The sequence below is a fragment of the Denticeps clupeoides genome, unplaced genomic scaffold, assembly GCF_900700375.1.
Source record: "Denticeps clupeoides unplaced genomic scaffold, fDenClu1.1, whole genome shotgun sequence".
Classification (NCBI taxonomy): Eukaryota; Metazoa; Chordata; class Actinopteri; order Clupeiformes; family Denticipitidae; genus Denticeps; species Denticeps clupeoides.
In genome coordinates, this window is record NW_021630095.1 from 248116 (window position 1) to 270540 (window position 22425).

General features: G+C 41.0%; 1 protein-coding gene across 1 annotated transcript; it reads left to right on the top strand.

Annotated features, from left to right (window-relative positions):
- Positions 1–1768: 1768 nt before the first annotated feature.
- On the top strand, positions 1769–21968 carry LOC114783399 (zinc finger protein 91-like). Its single transcript, XM_028968872.1, has 5 exons — positions 1769–3879; positions 8456–9450; positions 15288–15462; positions 18150–19220; positions 20437–21968. The coding sequence occupies exons 1-5, from the start codon at positions 2553–2555 to the stop codon at positions 21207–21209; spliced, it is 4341 nt and encodes a 1446-aa protein (XP_028824705.1). The 5' UTR covers positions 1769–2552; the 3' UTR covers positions 21210–21968.
- Positions 21969–22425: the final 457 nt, after the last annotated feature.

Sequence of the window (22425 nt, forward strand, 5' to 3'; positions counted from 1 at the left end):
TCCAGAATTCTGCACAAATTTTCACTTTACTTTCACTTTACACATTTGCTCACCTTCACCCTACCTGTTACATATATTTTATTTAAAAACATATAAAATTGTAATATTTGGTTATGTTTGCACTATTTGCATATTGGTTCCACTTGAATACTTGCAATATTGAGGACTATAGCAGTTGCAAAAGCATTTCACTGCATATCATACCGTGTATGACTGTGTACGTGACAAATAAAATTTGAATTAAAATTTTAAAAAATATATTACCAGTGACATCATGAGAGGTGGAAGCCTGGGGGATTTCCTCTCTGCTTTGCTTGGACCATATAACAGTGGCACCCTTGGAAGTCAGTCGCTTTATTGCCTCAGTGGCTTTTGATTGCTTGAAAAATCCTATTACTTTAAACCGTGGGTCCAGGAGTGTAGCCAGGGACATGATGCTCATGGACTACAACATGTGCAGCTTCTCCCAGAGTTGCCTGATTAGCTGGTCTCCCATTTCTAATGCAGCTGCAGGTGCTGGCTTTGTTACTTCCTCCTGAAGGATTTGCTCAAACATTTTCATCAGGGAGCCAACTTTGGAGGCAGACACATTTTCCGCTGCTGACAGTTCTACAGTGGCATCGTAGAAGGGAGACAGCAAAGAAAGGCAGCATGTTGCAGCATTTACATTTACATTTTTGGCATTCATCAGGCGCCCTTATCCAGAGCGACTGGACAGTAGTTACAGGGAGCAGCTTAAGGTTAAGTGTGTTGCTCAGGGACACAATGGTAGTAAGCAGGATTCTGGTTTATAGTCCAGTGTGTTACCCACTAGGCTACTACCACCACCCAGCATCGAATATGTGCTGTTGCATTTGGTTTCCACTTCTTGCATTACAAGCAGCACTTGTGTAAAGTTCTCCTGTAAAGATACAGATGAATAGGCCATTAAATCTCTGCTGTCTTACCCACAAAACTGCATGTTACATTCAGGTAGGCATCCATGTTAATGGATGTCCACATCAGACATAAGGCTAACAGCAGCCATCTTTTCCACTTTAGCCTTAGCCTTCTCCCTGGTTAACTCATACTCGGCCTCCACCATGGCCTTCAGAGCCTAAAGGAAACAAATCTATAGTGCTGAATTGTGAGCCGTACAACAAAACAGCTTCCCTTATTATGAGATATCTGCTCAAAATATTCCCACACAGGGGAAATCCTCCTATTCCGAGCTGGCTTACCTCATCTTCGCTCCTCACTCTTGTAAATCTTCAAACTCTCTCTCTCTAAACTCTCTCCAAAGTATCTCCAAATTATATAAATGCTATCCAAATGCTAGCATCCAAACTATCTATCCAAACTCTGAACTGACTGCAACTTTCCATCAAAAAACACATTTTGAATGGAGTCTGAGGTTTTTTTTTGCCTCAAACCTCACGGCAAAATCTAAACCACTTGCAGAAGCAGTCGCGTGGTACAGCCGGCAGCGAGGCTTCAGATGTCATCATTTTAGGCTCCTCCCCTAAATGAAGCAAGCCCCGATACATGCTTCACAGAAACTCCACTACTCTATTCTCCCTCCCCACTGCTCGATGCACTCTCTGAAGCCTTGGTACGTTCCGTAACATTACTACCTGAGAGGTTTATTGTGCGTCACCTTGGTAATGACCGCTTGCTGCACCCCTGGGTGGTGCCTTCTGGGCAAGTGCAGACCCTTCCACTGCACGTCCCTCGTAGTGGGAGTCGTGACCCTCTGGCCACCCGCCAGTGCTGCATCCAACATCGTGGGATCTTCCTGCAATGGATGGTGGCTGGTTCTGGATGTGGTGGTGGGGCAGGGTCCGATCGATGGCTCGGGCTCTGGCCGATCGAACACCACCCTCAGCAGCTCCAGGAACTTCCGGTAACCCATAAAAAAACATTTCGAATAAGTAAACATTGGTTAGACCTGGAATAATTTGTTTTTGCCCATTTGTATAATAAACCATAATATAAAATCGTGTTTTAAATCATCTGATTTGTTTGCATTCGGATCTGACGGCCTCTTCACAACAGCTGACCGTGTATTTACATTGCATTGGTCTGTGCAATGTCTCGCCTCAACCGGAAAAATGTGTAGTGTGCTGCAGCAGCCACAAACGGGAACAGATTCCCTTTTCTTTAGATATTAGTTAGATTCCAGAATTCTGTCCATGTTTTCTGTATCTTGGAAATTATAGGCCAACACTAGTCAAAAGGTATTCCAAATGTACCAAATTCCATTTTTAAAAATATTTATTTGCACTTGTGCAACAACTGTGTGTCATGCTTCCACACAGTGGTGGCCTAGCAGGTAACCAGACCAGAATTGATCACGTCATTGATTGTAACATGGAAGCACGTTGTAAGTCGCTCTGAATAAGGGCGACTTATTCAGAGCTTTTCTGGCTGCTCACTGCACACTAAGGGCAGAGGACACATTTCATTGTCACTTTGTGCTGTTCTTGCTTTGTACCACAATGATAATAGTAATCAGTTTCACTTTCAATATCCACTTTATCCCTCACTAATTGTGACCAAGACCCCTGTTTAAAATGCTGTGTCATTTGATTAATCAGGTTCAAACATGTCTTTTGAAATTGGTTGTTTTTACAGATCAGAAATGGAAATTCACTGATCAAAGGTGTAAAGAGGAATCTGAAGAAAATCTGCACCAGTTCAACAAGTATGACAACAATTTAAGACAAGTGAAGATCCCTGAAACACAACATACAAATCGTTCTGAAAAGATACTTTACCAGTGTGAAGAGTGTGGGAAGAGTTTTTCAAAAGCATCACACCTTAAAACACACAAGAGGACACATACTGGAGAGAAGCCCTACCAGTGTGTACAATGTGGGAAGAGTTTTGCAGAAGCAGGAACCCTTAAATCACACCAGAGAATACATACTGGAGAGAAGCCGTACCAGTGTGAACAATGTGGGAAGCGTTTTACATGTGCAAGAACCCTTAAAACACACCAGAGGATACATACTGGAGAGAAGCCATACCAGTGTGTACAGTGTGGGAGGAGTTTTACAGAGTCATCAAACTTTAAAAGACACAAGAGGACACATACCGGAGAGAAGCCCTACCAGTGTGTGCAGTGTGGGAGGAGTTTTACCCAAGCATTACACCTTCTAACCCACAAGAGGATACATACCGGAGAGAAGCCCTACCAGTGTGTACAATGTTTGAAGAGTTTTGTGCGAGTATCACACCTTAATAAACACAAGAAGACACATACTGGAGAGAAGAGCTACCAGTGCGTACAATGTGGGAGGAGTTTTACACAAGCATCAAACCTTCGAATCCACAAGAGGATACATACCGGAGAGAAGCCCTACCAGTGTGTACAATGTGGGAAATGTTTTACACAAGCATCAAACCTTCTAACCCACAAGGGTATACATACCAGAGAGAAGCCCTACCAGTGTATACAATGTGGGAAATGTTTTACACACGCATCATACCTTCTAACCCACAAGAGGACACATACTGGAGAGAAGCCATTCCAGTGTGTACAATGTGGGAAGAGTTTTACACGAGCATCAAGCCTTCTATCCCACAAGAGGATACATACTGGAGAGAAGCCCTACCAGTGTGTACAATGTGGGAAGAGTTTTACACAAGCAGGAACCCTTAAAATACACAAGAGGACACATTCTGCAAATATCCACCAGTGCACTCTTTGCTCTAAATGCTTTAGAACATTAGATCAACTCAAACATCATCAACATTTACATAGTGAAGAAAAGGCCGACAAGCGTACAGAGAAGAAATTGAAGAAATCAGATATCATCACACGGGTGAATTTGGTTGAAACAGTGGAAGAAACACTGAATGAAGAGAATCCAGACTTGGATGATGTGATTCATTCAGGTGAGTACAAGAAATTTTAAGCTTTTCAGAATGTGAATTTTTGTAAATATGTATTTCATACTGTTACATCCCTGGTCTAGGGTCAGGGACATAACAAATGGGACATAGGAGCAGAAACTCCAAAACGACGCGACAACACTTATGGCTAACCATTTATTACAAACAAGGACATTGAAACAACAAAACACACACAAAACAGGTCTGGGCAGTCTAAGTTAGTCTTGTCTTGTCTTCTGGTCACAATCCTTCACTTCACAGGACCTCCTTCTTGCTTCACACCAACACTCTCTTCGCTTCACCAACAACACCCTCTTTCCACCAACAACATTCTCCTGCTCACACCACATCCTCTCTTGTCCCAAAGAAGATGCCATTTTGAGTCCTCTTCACTATTACAGCCCACCAATCATGGCAGGAAGGGGGAGGAATCCAATCATGGGCTGATGAGGAGCCACCCTACAACATTACAGAGAGAGAGACACACACACAAACAGAACACACCCATACTCTGCCACGGGACGTCACACATACACACAAATACACATTTTCCCAGACTGTAATAGTGTGATGGAGCATTTTATACATGAAGGAATATTGTTCAGGGAAGGTCCTGTATATGCAGCCCTCATGTCCCACAGTACAGGTTTTGGTTTTTATTAAGGCCTTGTTCACATAGATGTCTGAACCAGATGTATTTTCTGGTGTTCGTGGCATTAGGTGAATGTAATCAGACCGTTCTCTACTCATTGAAACAAATCTATGCATTCAGCACCAGCATTCAGTTAGCTGCATGTTTGGATGGTATCAAATAAACACTGCATGCCATGTTTTATTGCAGTGCATTTTTTATGAAATCCCGATTGACTTTTAATAACAAGTGTTAAACAGCACCAAGCAAACACCAGTGAAACAACACTTGAGAGTGGCTACAAAACACAGCAGAAATGCAGATGGTGTTCAGAGGGCATTCGTTTTGAGCATCCATGTGGATGAAGCCATATAATCTTTTATTATTTACAGCTATTTACAAAAATAAGACTTTAAATATCATAAAAAATTACTTGTAATCCTTAAATCTAGAGATTAATGGTCTAGATTAATCTCTATAAATGAAGTAAACCAAGCCTTTAATCTGTCAGTAATCTACCGGTTGCTGCACACTTCCTTTTTTACTAAGTGCAGCAGGCATGTCAGTTTCCAATCCGGTTCACTTGCCTGATCAGTTCGGCGATGACCTGGAGCGGTTCTAGCCTGTTTGGTGCTCTTTCTGATAAAAAAAATATGATGTAAGCTCTATAGATGAATACAGAAAATACAGTTTAAGGTTATGTTATAAGTTTATTATACAGTATTTTTGCTATGGACACGTTACCCTTTCAAAAACTGATTTAAATGTACTTAAAATTATTTACTGAAGCAATTGTGGCCTAGTGGTTAAGGAAGTGGCCCCATAACAGAAAGTTGCTGGTTTAAATCCCGATCCACCAAGGAATATACACGGAAAAATTACAACAAATAATAACAAACAAAATATCAGTATCGCAAAGAGTTGCGATAAATGAAATTTATGCTGCGTCCGAATTTGCATGCTATACACTATTGTGACGAGATGCAGGAAAGGAGAAATCGGCTCAATCAGGGTTTCGGAATAACGATTTTATTGAATGGAAGCACCAACAGCCAATACCTACTCCTCCGGCTTTGACATAACAGGGAGGCGTCTCTTCTTCTCCTCTAGACCTTCACAACTACATCCCAGTGTAAAGTTTCTCCCCTTGCTACATTAAATCCCCATAACACACACATCCCGAACCCCAACAGAACACATTTACCCATAACATGGTTAACTATTTGCACTCCCCGGGCGCACCTGTCCCGTCAGCACGTATCTCAACCACAAGGCATGCTGGTTCCAACTCATGGCCGGCCTCCGCCGAAAAAACAATATGCGAGGCGAGTAGTATGACTGGAAGGTGAACGTTTGGAGCAGCAAGAACTGGACAATTACAAGCAAGGCTTTGGCATGTTCAAATGCCTTCTGGCAGTCTGCAGACCAAACAAAGGCAGAGTTTTTACAGAGTAGATTAGTCAGTGGCAACATCAGAGAAGATTTTACAGAAACTATAGTGATACCAAATCATTCCAAGGAACCTACACAGCTCTCACTGAGTGGTTGATACGGGAAAGTCAGAGATGGCTACTACTTTAGCTGCAAGGAGGCGAACTTGTCCCTGACCAACTTGTTTACCTTAGTAACTCACAGTTGCTTTAGCAAACTCACACTTCGCCAAGTTTAGGGTGAGCGAAGCCTTACACAACCAGTCAAACACAGTGTGGAGTGACTGCACATGTTCAGACCAGGTAGACGAATTAATGACTACATCATCGAGGTACGCCTCACAATTTGGCACTCCTGCCAACACCGTAGTCATAAGACGCTAAAAGGTTGCTGGTGAATTCTGCATCCTGAATGCATTACGGAATGCCTCAGAAAACCATTCTGCAACTGTAGCTGTTAGTGCCACCTGCCAGTAGCCTTTCAATAAATCCAGCTTACTGACAAAGCTAGCTGAGCCCACACGGTCGACTCAATCCTCTATACAAGGCAGTGGAAACAACTCACGTCATGTGAGTGCATTCACTTTACGATAGTCAGCGCAGAACTGATGAGTGCCGTACGGAACATGGTCTTCAGCGTCTGATGAAATCTTTCCAATCTTTCTGGAGACTCGGGATGATAAGCACTAGACAAAACATGCTTAATGGACAACTGACTAACACTTCCTTAATTAGGCCTGATAGAAAATTAGAGCCCTAATCTGTCTATACTACCTTTGGCAGTCCATATTTTGAAAAGAAACCGATCAGTGCACGTAACACAGCTTTAGCCTTGAGTGAACATAGTGGGACTGCTTCAGGATAGCGTGTTGCAGCACACAGAACGGAGGGACAAGACTAATATTACGGGACACATCAAACCCATTATCTCCTGGATCAGAAGATGTCTGGTCAACAGGAGGGATGTGAGGAGGAGACACAAAGCCAGGCGGTAACAGGTGGAACAGAGACGGGGGAAACACCTACAACCGCTGGAACCACGGTGTCTTTTTTAGCTGGCAATTCTAATTCTAACTTCTTTAAAACAAAGTCCCACTCTTCCCTTTCGCGATGACTTTCATATTCCTGGTTCCGCTCCCTTTCGCGTTCCTCACACTCAAGCCGTTTTACCTTTTATCCAATCTCCAACTTACGATTTTGCAACGCCTTCTCGATTTCATCCTCCTGCACTGCACGGCGGTCACGTTCAGATCTCCACTTGGTGTTTGATGTTCCAGAAAAGAGTACTCGGTCATCTCTAATTCAATTTCACGCTACCGGCTGCATACTCCAGAGACACCTCAGTCCGTGCCACAATGACATTAATGCCCAATAAACCCTGTTCTACTACTTTAAACAAAATCCTCTCTCATTAACTCAATCGCATAATTATCTGCAATTTGCAACAAGTTCTCTTTGGTGCAATGTGACAACTTCATTCGATGGGCTCTGAATGAACTTGTCTGCCAACGACATGTTACTAACCATGCATTAGTAACGCACAGTTAGACATGGGCTAAACGATATGCAGCACCAAAAAAGATAAGGCTGCGAACGGAGTGAAAGGTGCACTTCTCCCACCGCCTGTCGCCGCAACAACATATGGGAACTCTGATCCCTAAATCTGCCTATCACAATAGCCCTAAATAAACCTTTTTCAAAGAGGGTTATCAATTGAAGATTTGTGGTCAGTCAGAAGACAAACCGCAAAGCTCCCCCTGGGTTTTCTCTTCAAAACACCACCCAAATAAGGGATTACGAAACTCTGGCTGGAGACACATAATTTACCAGTGTTCCCGGAGAGAAGCAAAATGTCCCTGAGGGAAAACAGAGAACAAATCCCGGACGAGCCCACAAATTTGTTGCAATCCAGTCCAGGGGTACGGAAGAAAAGACAAAAACCTACTAAGATGAAATTAAGAAATTTAACAAGTATTTTATTACCAAAAAAACCCCCCAAATAAATAAAGAAGAATACATACATAATGAATTACAACGAATAACGAGAAACAAAATGGGAGAAATAGAGAAACACACCACAAAACCAGGACGTAACACTGCTCACCAAGGGTTTTGTTGTGACGCAGTGTGCTGAGCTGCAGTGTTTCACAATGACAATCACTTCACTTTCATATACCGCAAAATATATACAGTCTATGGTTACATTCGCTATACAAATTTTATGCCTTATCGCATAGTCCTATTTTCGGTTTCAAATACAAGGGACTGTCCCCACATTCTGCTCCACTGGTGCTTTCATTGCTGCCAAATGCTTACTAAACACATTTTGTCGTGAGACTGATTTTGTCATTGTGATAGACAGCAAACACAGCACATTCACCGTGAATAAATGATTCACTTTAAGTATCCCCTTTATTCCTCACTAAATGTGTCCAAGACCTCTGCTAAAAATGTCATGTCATTTGATTAATCAGTCTCGAACATGTCTATGGTGGCTTATGGTTGTTTGTTTTTACAGATCAGGAAATGGAATTCACTGATCAGAGGTGTAAAGAGGAAACTGAAGAAAAGCTAAAACAGTATGACAAAAGTTTAATACAAGTGAAGGTCCTTGAAACACGACAGAGAAACTATTCGAAAGAGAAGTCTTACCAGTGTGAAGAATGTGGGAATAGTTTTTCATATATATCACATCTTAAAACGCACAAAAGGACACATACTGGAGAAAAGCCCTACCAGTGTGTACAATGTGGGAAGAGTTTTGCAGAAGCAGGAACCCTTAAAAGACATGAAAAGACACATACTGGAGAGAAACCCTACCAGTGTGTACAATGTGGGAAGAGTTTTGCAGAAGCAGGAACCCTTAAATCACACCAGAGGATACATACTGGAGAGAAGCCGTACCAGTGTGTACAATGTGGGAAGAGCTTTGTACAAGCATCACACCTTAAAATACACAAAAGGACACATACTGGAGAGAAGCCTTACCAGTGTGTACAATGTGGGAAGAGTTTTACACAAACATCACAGCTTATAACCCACAAGAGGACACATACTGGAGAGAAGCCCTACCAGTGCTTACAATGTGGGAAGAGATATCCATGTGCCTCAAACCTTAACAGACACAAGAGGACACATACTAGAGTGAATCCCTACCAGTGTGTACAATGTGGGGAGAGTTTTACACGAGCACCAGACCTTAAAAGACATGAGAAGATACATACTGGAGACAAGCCTTACCAGTGTGTACAATGTGGGAAGAGATATTCATGTGCATCAAACCTTAACAGACACAAGAGGACACATACTGTAGAAAAGCCCCATCAGGTTGTACAATGTGGGAAGAGTTTTACACAAGCATCACTCAAATGTAATAAACATTTACATACCGATGATAAGCTCTATACGTGTATAGCAGTCATTAAACTGAAGAAATTAGATATAACCACACCTTTACATTGTGGTCGCATACTGGAACCAACAGGAATTGCTGTGAAGAAACAGTTGGAAGATTAAGACCATTTAGGTAAGTTGAGTACAAACGATTGTAGGGGCCTGTGATATAGAAATCAGTCAAAATTTTAGAAGGCACACATTCTGCACACGTTCTACTATAGATTCTCAGATACTAATTAGTCCCTTCAGGAATTTGCAATGACGTGAGCAGTTGATGTAAATTCAACCAATCAGTGCAAATTATTTGCTATTTGGACTTTTGTTGAAGCACAACAACTTTTTTTTTTTTTGCAAGTTTTGACCTATCACAGCTCCTACATTTTTAGTCAGTCAAACTAAACAAGTTTTATTTCCATGTTAACAAACATGCAGACAGGTGCAACAGGAATGCTGCTCATTTTGCCTCAATTTTCTGCTTTGATTAAAGTGCAAAATGGCAATATTGTCCGCTGATTGGCTATATTTTCAACTGAGTTCCGTGAGGGACTGACATAAAAACTTACATACAAACATAGTGGATCACTTTTTTTCACATTTTGATATGTTACAGCCTTAAATTCATTTTTTCCTCAGAATTCTACACCAAACACCTCAATAACAACGTGAAATACTTTGGCAATACTTCATTTTTGGCAAATTTATTTAAAAGAAAACATATATCAAATATTCATAAGTATTCACAGCGTTTGCTCAACACTTTGTCAATGCACCTTAGGCAGCGATTACAGTCTTTTTGAATATGATTCCAACAAGTTTCCTCTTTGCAGCACCGCTCAAGCTGCATCAGGTTGAATGGGAAGCATCAGTGCACAGCCATTTTCAGATCTCTCCAGAGTTCAATCAGATTCAAGTCTCGATACTGGCTGGGCCACTCAAGGACATTCACAGGGCTCTGGCAGATGTTCATCCAGGATGTTTCTGTACATTGCTGTTCCTGCATGGTGTGTGACTTTCCAAATCATGTTCTTTCACAAGTGGACTCCAATTAAGTTGCAGAAACACCTCAAGGATGATAAGGGGAAACAGGATGCACCTGATCTCAGTTTTGTGCTTCATGGCAAAGGCTGTGAATTATTTATGTACATGTACTTTCTCATACTTTCTCCGTTTTGTTTTTTTTTTTTTTAAATCCAAGGCTATAACATAAAAAATTTGCAAAAAGTAATATACTGTAAATACTTTGTGGATGCACTGTACCTGTTTTTGGAAAAGATAGTTTGCTGAATTCTTAAAACTGAATCTGAATGTATTGATTTGAATGAAAGTTTTCAGGAGGGCGAACAGGAGAGGACCGTGTCTACACCTACAGCCAGCAAAGAATTTGTACCTTCCAAACCACTGTGTTTTTTTAATGTATAGGTTATGTTTAATGTATAATAAAATCTTTAAAACGCTGTTTGTCTTTGGCATGGCTCCTCTGCATTTTGTTGTGTCTCTGTCTCTAGACCATGGGACAAACAATTATCCAAACCCAGAGCAAAATACAGTACAGGCCAACCCTAACCCTAACCTTCTCATTCAATGTATTTTCTTTATTTTCATGACCATTTACATTGGTAGATTCTCACTGAATGTTTTATATTCTAGTTTCTTCAAAATAGCCCCCTTTGCTCCGATTACTGCTTTGCACACTCTTGGCATTCTATCGATGAGCCTCAAGAGGTCATCACCTGAAATGCTTTTCCAACAGTCTTGAAGGAGTTTGGTCCCTTTGCCTTCACTCTGTGGTCCAGCTCACCCCAAACCATCTCAGGTCTGATGACTGTGGAGGCCAGGTTGGTACTGTCACGTTCCTATTCCTAAGGGGTCTCAGAAACGCAACAAGGGTGTGGAGAGGAGGAGGTCCACTGTTACACATGCAACCAAACAAACGATACAAACAGTGCTTTTATTTACAGTGTGCTAACAGGTTCAATAAGACAGAGGACTCAGGACAGCTAACTAACATCAAAACAGCTTAATGGAAGGGATGGGATAACAGCAGGGATAACTAAAACACGTACAAGTTACCAAAAACGGCACATGACAGGCTAACAGCAAACAGGCTAATAACAAAGTGACTATCACACAAAGCAACAAGAAACACGAATGAGATCCCCAACGGAGCTCTATGCAGATCTCCGTGGACCCTGGGGACCTCCCAAAAGCATAAGGGCCTAGCAGACCCTGGGGACTTCCCGAACACAATCCAAAGTCTCTTTAAATAGGTGGAGGTGACCAATGGCAGATGGAGCTGGTAGGCCTCAACTCCTCCCACGAAGTCAACCTAAAAGGGACAGGACGCAAAAACACAGCCAAACACACAGAACACGTGGGAGCATACGTCCAGGGACGTAACAGGTACGTAACTCCACATGTGTTCATTCATAGTTTTGATGCCTTCAGTGAGAATCTACCAACGTAAATGGTCATGAAAATAAAGGAAACACATTAAATGAGAAAGTGTGTCCAAACTTTTGGCCTGTACTGTATATAAAACTTAAATACCTAAACAGACAAAAAAAATACTGTAAAACATTCTTTTCAGTGAACAAAGACAAACAGGATATTATGCAAGGATATCATGCTTATAAGTGGCTGTGCATTTTGTACAGTGGACTGGTTCAAGTATATGTGGGATATTTTGAACAAGACACACGAGACAAGTAGCAGAAGTGTGCAAACTGTGCAAATGAGCAGAATGTAAGAAGGTTCATAGGATGGACGTGTCTTATTTTTGAGTTTAACACACTTTGGTTATGGCATTGAATTGAAAGCTCTGACTTCTCTTGCAGTGTCTGGCGGTTACATGCTGTGAAACCATCTGTCAGATGGCAGGAGGGAGAACAGGGCATGTGAGGGGTGGTGAGAGTCCTTCACAATGTTGCTCGACAGATAAGATGTTTCTCTAGAGCTGGGACATGAGTAGAAGTGGAACCCCAATAATGCACTCTGCTGTCTTCACTATCCGCTACAGGGTCTTCTGCTTAGCAACATTGCAGTTTCCATTTAGGGCATTTATCAGTATTGAATGCCGAGCTGAAGTCAATAAACAGCATTTTGGCCTAAGTGTCTTTTTTTTTCGTCTAGGTGGGAGAGGGTTGCATGTAGTGTGGACAGATTGCATAGTCTGCATAGTCTTGAAGCTAAACAAAGCCAAGTGCCATTTCCGCCTCAATACTTAGGTCGCATAATTAGCTCATGAGGTCTGAATCCTGACTCAAACAAAGTGAAGGTTCTCACTTAGATGCAAAGTCCATCTAAAGTTGAGGAGCTATGTCAAGCCCTGGGTTTTGTCAACTATCTGGGCAGGTTCTTGCTTGATCTTTCCACATGTTACACCCACTCACTGAGCCACTTAAGAGAGAGAGAGCACTTGGATCTGGAGCGAGGAACAAGAAAATGCTTTTGCAAAGCTTCTCTTGTGTATGCACCAGCACTGACATACTATGAGGCCAGCAGCTACAGCATAGGTGAGCTCAAGCCCACTGAGTGAATCTGAAAAAATCAACTCACAGATAGAGAAAGAGTGCTTAGCGTGTGTGAGTGTGGGCCTGTGAAAGATTTGCACGGTATGTACAAGGTTTAGACTGTGCTCGAGTGCAGACAGACCACAAACCTTAAGTAACTGAAGAAACTGTCTTTACAACTGTATTACACTGCTAGAGCACACCTCTCAGAAACTGATGGGCTAGTATTGTTTCAGGATATGCTGGTCATTCCTGTCACCCAACAGTCCAAGGTGCTGACACAGTTGCATGAAGGACACCAAGGTTTGACAAGGGGCCACGCACTAGCTAAGATGTCCACGTCGTGGCCACGTATCCGTAAGGACATAACTCAGCTGGTGTCAACATGCCAATTCTTTATTGAGAATAAGCCCACACTGCGACGAGAACCTTTAATCACCACTTCTTTACCTGGAGGTCCCTGGCAACGCATCGCAGCATACCTGCATGAACTAATCAAACAGAATTACTTCAGATTACTATTCATGACACATTGAAATAGCTCATTTGTCTTCAACTGCTAGTTGAACAGACAGACAGACTCAAGAGCATGTTCACAAGATGGGGAATACCTCACAGTTCACATCTGCAGAATTCAAGGGTTTCTGTCTGTGATTTACATTTGATATACATTTCTACCAGTCCACATTATCCCCAAGCGAATGGTGCAGCTGAGTGTGCAGTACAGACCCGCATCTCGCTCTGATGTGCTACAGGGCGACCCCTAGATCACTCCCCAAGCTGTTCCAGAGTCAGAACCACAACAGCTGCAGTTTGAAGATCAACCAGCAGCAGGCTCTACTCCCAAAGACATGCCACAGGATTAGAGACAGCCAGTTTAACCAAATAAAGGTGCCTCACCAAAGGAAAACACAGCCTAGGGTGGTGCAGGTGACATCAAGAGGTAGAGAGGTCAGACTTCCTCTCAGATATAGAGACATTTAAGCTATGCTGCTTTCCAAACATGTTCAGAGAGTGTTGAACCACTTTTGAACTGTTCCAGAAACATACAGTTATTATAGATTGGAACAGCTTCTATTAAAGATGTCTAGTACACGTTCGTCCTCGTGTCCGATCTGCTGATTATAACCATGCATGACAGTTTGTGTCCTAGTGAACTTCATTGATGGTAACATGAAAGCACATTGTAAGTCACTCTGGATAAGGGCGTCTGCCAAATGCATTAAATGTAAATGTAAGTGGAGATTAGAAAGTTCCAACCTGACCTCACAACTAAACTACAACCCCTGTTTCTCCAACATTTGTGACTAGACTACATGATTTTATTTTTTAAGTTGAACCATTTTATGAAGAAGAGTATTACGTAATAAAAAAAAGGCCTAAAGCTTTTTTGTATTATTTAAAACAAATTTGAGAAGGAGGCTCAGATTAATGAATTGAATCTTTATGAAAATAATTGTAATGCAGGACTTAATGAAAAAGCATAACTAGCAGCTGTCAATACAAGCAATGTACAAATAGTGATGATAAAATTAACCCTAATGTTTCGTTTCGTTTTATTTGATGACAATCCAGAGCTTCCTGTCTCACTTGGAGTCGCTCTCTGAAATTGACGAATCTGCTGCCGTTTGACGAATCTGCTTCTGTTTACATCTGCAGGAAAACCAAGTAAAACACAAACAAGTGCACACGCGAGTCACCCTGCTGACGTAAATGATCCCTTTTTGGAGTTTTTATGATTTTGCGTATTGGTAAGTAATTTTATTCCACATAAAATGTAAAAACGCGTGTTATTTGGACTGTTTAAAGCGGCGGTCTGGTGAGGGAGGAGCGGGCTGATTTAAACTCGCTCTACACACAGACTCGGGTCAGACTTCAAAATGTTCTTCTGACACTTTTTATTGGTTTTTAAAAAGCTTAAATGTAAGTAGTTTGTGTCCAGCGGGCTGGTGAACAGGTTTAACAGCAACAGATACAGTTATGCTAAAGTAGTTTCACGTTAGCAGCTAAATGCTCATTCAGACTGATGTCTGGGATCATTCACACTTTTAATGTGGAGACTTTTTCTTCACTGTTCTTTATCCAACACATTTCCAACATCACCAATCACATTTAAATACGAAAACACTCTGCTGTGATTGTCTGTAAAAGACTGCAGCAGCTCACATGAGCTACAAGCCTTTTTATGTGAACAGAGAGAAGCTGGAGTTGGTTGTGCTCGCTGTAAAATTAGCTGCAACTGAGGAATCTCCTGGGAATCATTTATAAAGGTGACTGTGTGTCTTTATGTTATATCAGATATCTGCTTTGTCTATTTATGTGTATTTTATAGGAATACTGTTAGGAATGTTATGAATGATGGGTGTTCTGCAGAAACTAATTCTAGAATTATTATTTTGTATAAGATCATTGTTGAAAGAACCTCCTGCTTCATTCCAAGGTCCCAAGATGGATCGCAGTCTGTCTCTGTTACCTTCTGATCTGAAGAGTGTAGACCAGAGCAGCACACATGTTAAACCAGAACTATCAGCAGATACCATCACATCTCTGAACTGCGGTAAAACACTGGAACCAATGGGAATTCTTGTGAAGAAAGAGTCGGATGATGAAGAATATTCAGGTGAGTGGAGTTAAAAAGATTGGAGGGGCTTTTAGTGATCTGGATATCAGTAGGAATTTCAGGTCTCTTCTGATCATTCTTTTTTACTTCTCTGTAATATTGTGGGCAGCATCTGGCTGTTGCTGGTTTATGGTGAAATGATTTTCATTCATACTCCAGATTAAGGCCCCACCAGTGCTCAAAAATAATATATATATATATATATAACAACACATATGCAACAAATATTTTAAAGACATAAAAGTATTTGGTTATGTTAGCAATATTTGCATATTGGTAATCATTGTATACTTCAAAAGTGAAGTGATTGTCACACGTGATACACAGCAGCACAGCACACGGTGCACACAGTGAAATTTGTCCTCTGCATTTAACCCATCACCCTGAGTGAGCAGTGGGCAGCCATGACAGGCGCCCGGGGAGCAGTGTGTGGGGTCGGTGCTTTGCTCAGTGGCACCTCAGTGGTACCTTGGCGGATCGGGATTCGAACCGGCAACCTTCTGATTACGGGGCCGCTTCCTTAACCGCAAGGCCACCACTGCCCCACTTGCAATATTATATAATACTGTGGTCTGTAGCAGTCGCCAAAGCATTTCACAGCATATCATACCGTGTATGACTATGTATGTGAAAAATAAAATTTGAATGAAACTCACACAGGACCTGGTTATGTGGGTCAGTACCTCGATCCAGCTACCGTCCCGTCTGTCCAGCTCTTCAGCGGCTGTCCCCATGGTCCAAACTAACCCTCGGAGGCTCAAGACCCAGAAATCTGATAATAAGGCAAATAAAACACTTTCACCTAGCGCTCACTTAGCATCTGGGACATTTCTAATAGTGAGCAGTGGGCAGCCATGACAGGCACCTGGGGAGAAGTGTGTGGGGACGGTTCTTTGCTCAGTAGCACCTTGGCGGATCAGGATTTGAACCAGCAACCTTATGATTACAGGGCCGCTTCCTTAACCTCTAGGCCACCACTGTCACAATAAGGCCAGATCAGATCAAAATTTTACCGTTTTAGAGAGAAAGTTTCCGTGTGGACAGGGCCTAAGAAAGGAAGAGTAGGACCGGAAGTTTTCTTCTCACCCAGAAAATTCCTGTTTTGCACAAATGCCCTTGGAAAGGTCATTAAAAAAAATCTCTAGTGGCATTTGATTAATTTAAAAGTTAAAGTGAAGTTATTGTCACATGTGATATACAGCAGCACAGCACATGGTGCACACAGTGAAATTTGCCCTCTGCATTTATCCCATCGCCCTGAGTGAGCAGTGGGCAGCCATGACAGGCGCCCGGGGAGCAGTGTGTGGGGACGGTGCTTTGCTCAGTGGCACCTTGGCGGATCGGGATTCGAACCAGCAACCTTCTGATTACGGGGCCACCAATTGTAAATATGCTGATTATGGTGTGATCCATATGTGATTGCTGATAGTTGTTGCTGCCCCTTTTGTTTGAATATTTGTTTCAAAATTTTTTGCACAAATCTGATTCCATATTTTTCTGCCGTTTGTGTCGTCAGGGCAGTGCGGACTTAACTGTTGTATTAGAAAACATTATGTGACTAAGTAAAATTAATGGGCTGCATCGTGATTCATCAATATCAAGGCATTGATAATCGAATTGTGAAACCAGTGAAGTTTCACACCTCTAGTGTACTGTGTTATGCTTCCAGACGTGGTGGCATAGCAGGTAAGGAAGAGGACTCGAAATTGAAGGCACAAAGGATATGCGATATAAATTTGGCCAACAGGAGAGGTTTTGATTATTCCGTCCTACTATAGAAATATCTGCTTCTCATGAAAATGACAAAGTTGCACCTGCTAGAAACCATGCCTACATGCAGCACAAGGCATTCGTTTTTGGCAAGAGCACAGAGTGCACATCAGTTTGAGTTCAAATCCTTGCCTATAGGGCTTTAAATGGAAGTGCACCGTCTTATATCAACACGCTACTGGCTAGCTACACTCCTGCATGCCCTCTCAGATCTGCAAATGAAATGAGACTAAAAATTCCCTTTTCACAGGGTCTCCATTCCCAATCAAATTGTTTAAAAAGTATTTCAAACGAGTCAAACACACATACACACACTCACACTCACAAAAAATGTCTAGCACTTAACAATTCCCTAGCATGTTCTATTCTTGACAAGTTATGCTTTGTCAGGGCTCTTAGTTTTGTAACTCAAAATCTCTAGAAAATGAGAATTGCTGGTGTCTTCCTCTTGTAAGTCGCTTTGGATAAAAGCATCTGCCAAGTAAAGTAAAGCACCCATGGAAATGACCTGAGGTGGTTCTAGCGTGTTTGGTGCAAAAAAAATATGATTATCATGATTTTTAAATCTTGGAAACCTGCATAGTGTTTCTTAAATATGAACAAATTTTTATATAATCACGTGCATCAAACAAATACCTGGTATTTCACTGGCTATATGGATGTGACAGAAAGTCCGCTTTCAGTACAATTTCCCAGATATGTTTTATCGAGTATACGGTAATGCTATTTTTTTGATGTATTGTTAAAAAGTTTATTACACAACTTTCTGCTGCCATGCCTTTGCTACAGACACGTCACCTTTTCAAAAATAGTTACAATTAAATTTACTTATCAAATTAGATACCGCAATATGTATTGTTTATCATTTATGGTTATATTTATATCTATATAATTTTTTTGCCATATCATTTTTACAGATCAGGAAAGCAAATTCGTTGTACAGAGGTATAAAGAGGAAACTGAAGAAAATTTACACCAGTTCAACAAGTATGACGACAGTTTAAGACAAGTGAAGATCCCTGAGGATCTTCACAAAAAGAAAACATACCAGTGTGAAGAATGTGGAAAGAGTTTTGCAAAAGCATCAGACCTTGTAATACACAAGAGGACTCATACCGGAGAGAAGCCTTACCAGTGTGTACATTGTGGGAGGAGTTTTGCACAAGCATCACACCTTATAATGCACAAGAGGATGCATACTGGAGAGAAGCCCTACCAGTGTGAAGAATGTGGGAAGAGTTTTGCTAAAGCAGGAACCCTTAAACGACACAAGAGGATACATACTGGAGAGAAGCCCTACCAGTGTGAAGAATGTGGGAAGAGTTTTGCTAAAGCAGGAACCCTTAAACGACACAAGAGGATACATACTGGAGAGAAGCCCTACCAGTGTGTACAATGTGGGAGGAGTTTTGCAATAGCATCACACCTTGTAATACACAAGAGGACACATACCGGAGAGAAGCCTTACCAGTGTGTACATTGTGGGAGGAGTTTTGCACAAGCATCATACCTTATAATACACAAGAGGATGCATACTGGAGAGAAGCCCTACCAGTGTGTACAATGTGGGAGGAGTTTTGCACGATCATCACACCTTATAGTACACAAGAGGACACATACCGGAGAGAAGCCCTACCAGTGTGTACAATGTGGGAGGAGTTTTGCAGAAGCAGGAAACCTTAAAATACACAATAGTATACATACTGGAGAGAAGCCTTACCAGTGTGTTCAATGTGGGAAGAGTTTTTCATGTGCATTGTACCTTAAAAGACACGAGAGGACACATGCTGTAGAAAAGTCCTACCAGTGTGTAGAATGTGGGAAGAGTTTTACAGGAGCATCACAACTTAAAAGACATAAGAGGACACATCTTGCAAAAATTTACCAATGCACTTTTTGCTCTAAATGCTTTAGAACATTAGATCAACTGAAACATCATCAACATTTACATACTGAAGAAAAGGACTTGGATGATGTGATTCATTCAGGTAGGATCAAATTTGCTCCATTAGACTGTAACAGTGTAATGGAGCATTATATATATTTAGAAATATTATTCAGGAAAGGTTCTGTATATGCAGCCCTCTGGTTCCCCAGTTCAGGTTTTGGATTTTATTAAGGCCTTGTTCACACAAACATCTGAACCAGGCATTTTTCTGGTGTTCGTCGCATTAGGTGACTGTGATCTGATCGTTTGTCTGCTCATTGAATCAAATAAATTCATCCACATGGGCATTCAGCACCAGCGTTCAGTTAGCTGTGTGTTCGGCTGGCGTTAAATAAACACTGCATGCCATGTTTTATTAGTCTATTTCTGATTAAATCTTGACTGACATTAAACAGCATCAAACAAACACCAGTGAAACGCCAATTGAAGGCGGCTACAAAACAGCAGATGCGGATGGTGTATAGAGGGACTTTATTTTGAACATCTGTGTGGATGAGGCCTTTTAATCTTTTATTGTCTGCAGCTTTATTATAATAAGATTTTTCATTTTATTAATTAATATATTTGACGGACCTCTAAAAAACCCAAATGTTTCACTTATGAGTTCATATGAAAATGATTGTTTTGTAGCAGTGTTTGTCTTTATATTGTATACCTGTATTTTACATTGCATCCGGAAAGTGCAGTGGGTTGCAAAAGTATTTGGCCTCCTTGAACGTTTCCACATTTTGCTCTGTGATTGCCTCAGAGGTTGTTTAAGAGATTAAACAATTGGGTGCAACAACACCATGAAGTCCAAAGAACACACCAGACAGGTCAGGGATAAAGTTATTGAGAAATTTAAAGCAGGCTTATACTACAGAAAGATTTCCCAAGCTTTGAAAATCCCACAGAGCCCTGTTCAAGGGATCATTCAGAAATGGAAGGAATATGGCATAACTGTAAACCTACCAAGACAATAATGTTAACTTGAAATTATTGCAATATAAATATGAACAGTCCTAGTTGCTAGTTCAAATCCCTAACCACCAAGGTACCTATGACATCCCCTTTTACAAGGGACTGTCCCCTGACTCTCCCCCTTCGGGTGACTTTCATGGCTGCCCTCTGCTTACTAAGGGCAGAGGACACATTTTGTTGTGACATTTTGTTTGTCATTGTGATGCATAGCAAGCACAGGACACTTACCGTGAACAAATGTTTCACTTTCAGGCTTGAACATGTCTATAGTGGCTTATGGTTGTTTGTTTTTACAGATCATGAAAGGAAATTCGCTGAGCAACTTCGGTGTAAAGAGAAAACTGAAGAAAAGCTGCAGAGAAACTATTCGAAAGAGAAGCCCTACCAGTGTGAAGAATGTGGGAATAGTTTTTCATATATATCACAACTTAAAAGACACAAAAGGACACATACTGGAGAGAAGCCCTACCATTGTGTACAATGTGGGAATCGTTTTGCAGAAGCAGGATCCCTTAAAATACATAAAAGGACACATACTGGAGAGAAGCCCTACCAGTGTGTACAATGTGGGAAAAGTTTTGCAGAAGCAGGAAACCTTAAAAGACATGAAAAGACACATACTGGAGAGAAGCCCTACCAGTGTGTACAATGTGGGAAGAGTTTTGCAGAAGCAGGATCCCTTAAAATACATAAAAGGACACATACTGGAGAGAAGCCCTACCAGTGTGTACAATGTGGGAAGAGTTTTACACGAGCATCACAGCTTATAACCCACAAGAGGACACATACTGGAGAGAAGCCCTACCAGTGTGTACAATGTGGGAAGAGATATCTATGTGCCTCAAATCTTAACAAACACAAGAGGATACATACTGGAGAAAAGCCAAATCAGGTTGTACAATGTGGGAAGAGATTTACACAAGCATCACTCAAATTTAATCAAAGTTTACATACCGATGATAAGCTCTATAAGTTTATAGCAGTCGTTAAACTGAAGAAATTAGATATAACCACACCTATACATTGTGGTACCATACTGGAACCAACAAGAATTGATGGAAATTTGTGATTTTGTTTGGATTCATCGGATTTATTTTCGCTGCTAAAATAGACCAAAACAGTCATTATTTAATCAAAAATGTAAGTGACTTAATATTGTTAACATGTTTGTTGAACTGTGATATGAAATCAGTGTCACATTTTCAGTCATGAGGTGATGGTAAATTAAGTGATTGTCAATTGTCAGCTCTCTTGGTCATCAGGTCGTGTGATGAATGTTGCTGAACTGTATTCAATTGTTATAAATATAAAAACACCACGTTTTGAAATTTAACTGCAGAATGTCAATTTAGTTCATTAGTGTGTGCTGCGCTCATTCGTTTGATTTCTCCTCGAGAAGCTGCGCAAACCTCAAAAGGTTAAGGTCCTTGCACCCTGACCGAAGCTGTCGTATTCGTTTTTTTTCACATTCGTCATTTGGTGGCTCTCAATTGTCAAAAACCCTCAAAATATTTGCTGCGCATACGAACAATGCAGAAAATCAAACCATCCAAATGAATTTTTATGACTCACGGATGTTACAAAGGCTGCAAATGTATACAACGTAAGGTCGTATTTAGTTTATATATATATATAAATGTGTGTGTGTGTGTGTGTGTGTGTGTATATATATATATAATATAGACTGCAGTTAAAGCTTTCCTTTAGTTTTTGTTAAATACACGCACACACAAACATGTTTAAATTAGTGGTGGGCCGTTATCTGCGTTAACGTGAGACTCTTATCGGGCGATAAAAAAATATCGGCATTAATCTATTCACAAAGTTTTGTTGGGAGCTGGGTCTATACTACGCAAGCTATTGTGCCGGAGTTAAATGGTTACACTAGATTTATAAGTATATTTCTTCTTTCTTGTGTCTTTTATTTTCTTATTTCCTAAAGACTTTTGTTTTTGAGACCCGGTTCATGGCGTGAGTTGTGAGAGGTGCGTGGGGTTTGTGTGCAAAAAGTTATTTCTTTCATTTTAATTTCTGTACATATAAGGAATTTTTTGCATGTGTGTAATTTTGCACCCGTTTTTATGTTCTTTTAATACTGTATATTGTAGAGAGAGGTGCAGAAAGACGCGATGTGTGACGCGACCTTGCTTTTAGTACAGAATACACTTTGCACAGAAAATCTCTTGGGTGTCAGCTCATCATTTGTGGTTCAAGAAACGAAATCAAAAAGTTACACAACGCAGAAGAAGAACCGCTACACTATGATGACTTTCACCTTGATATTT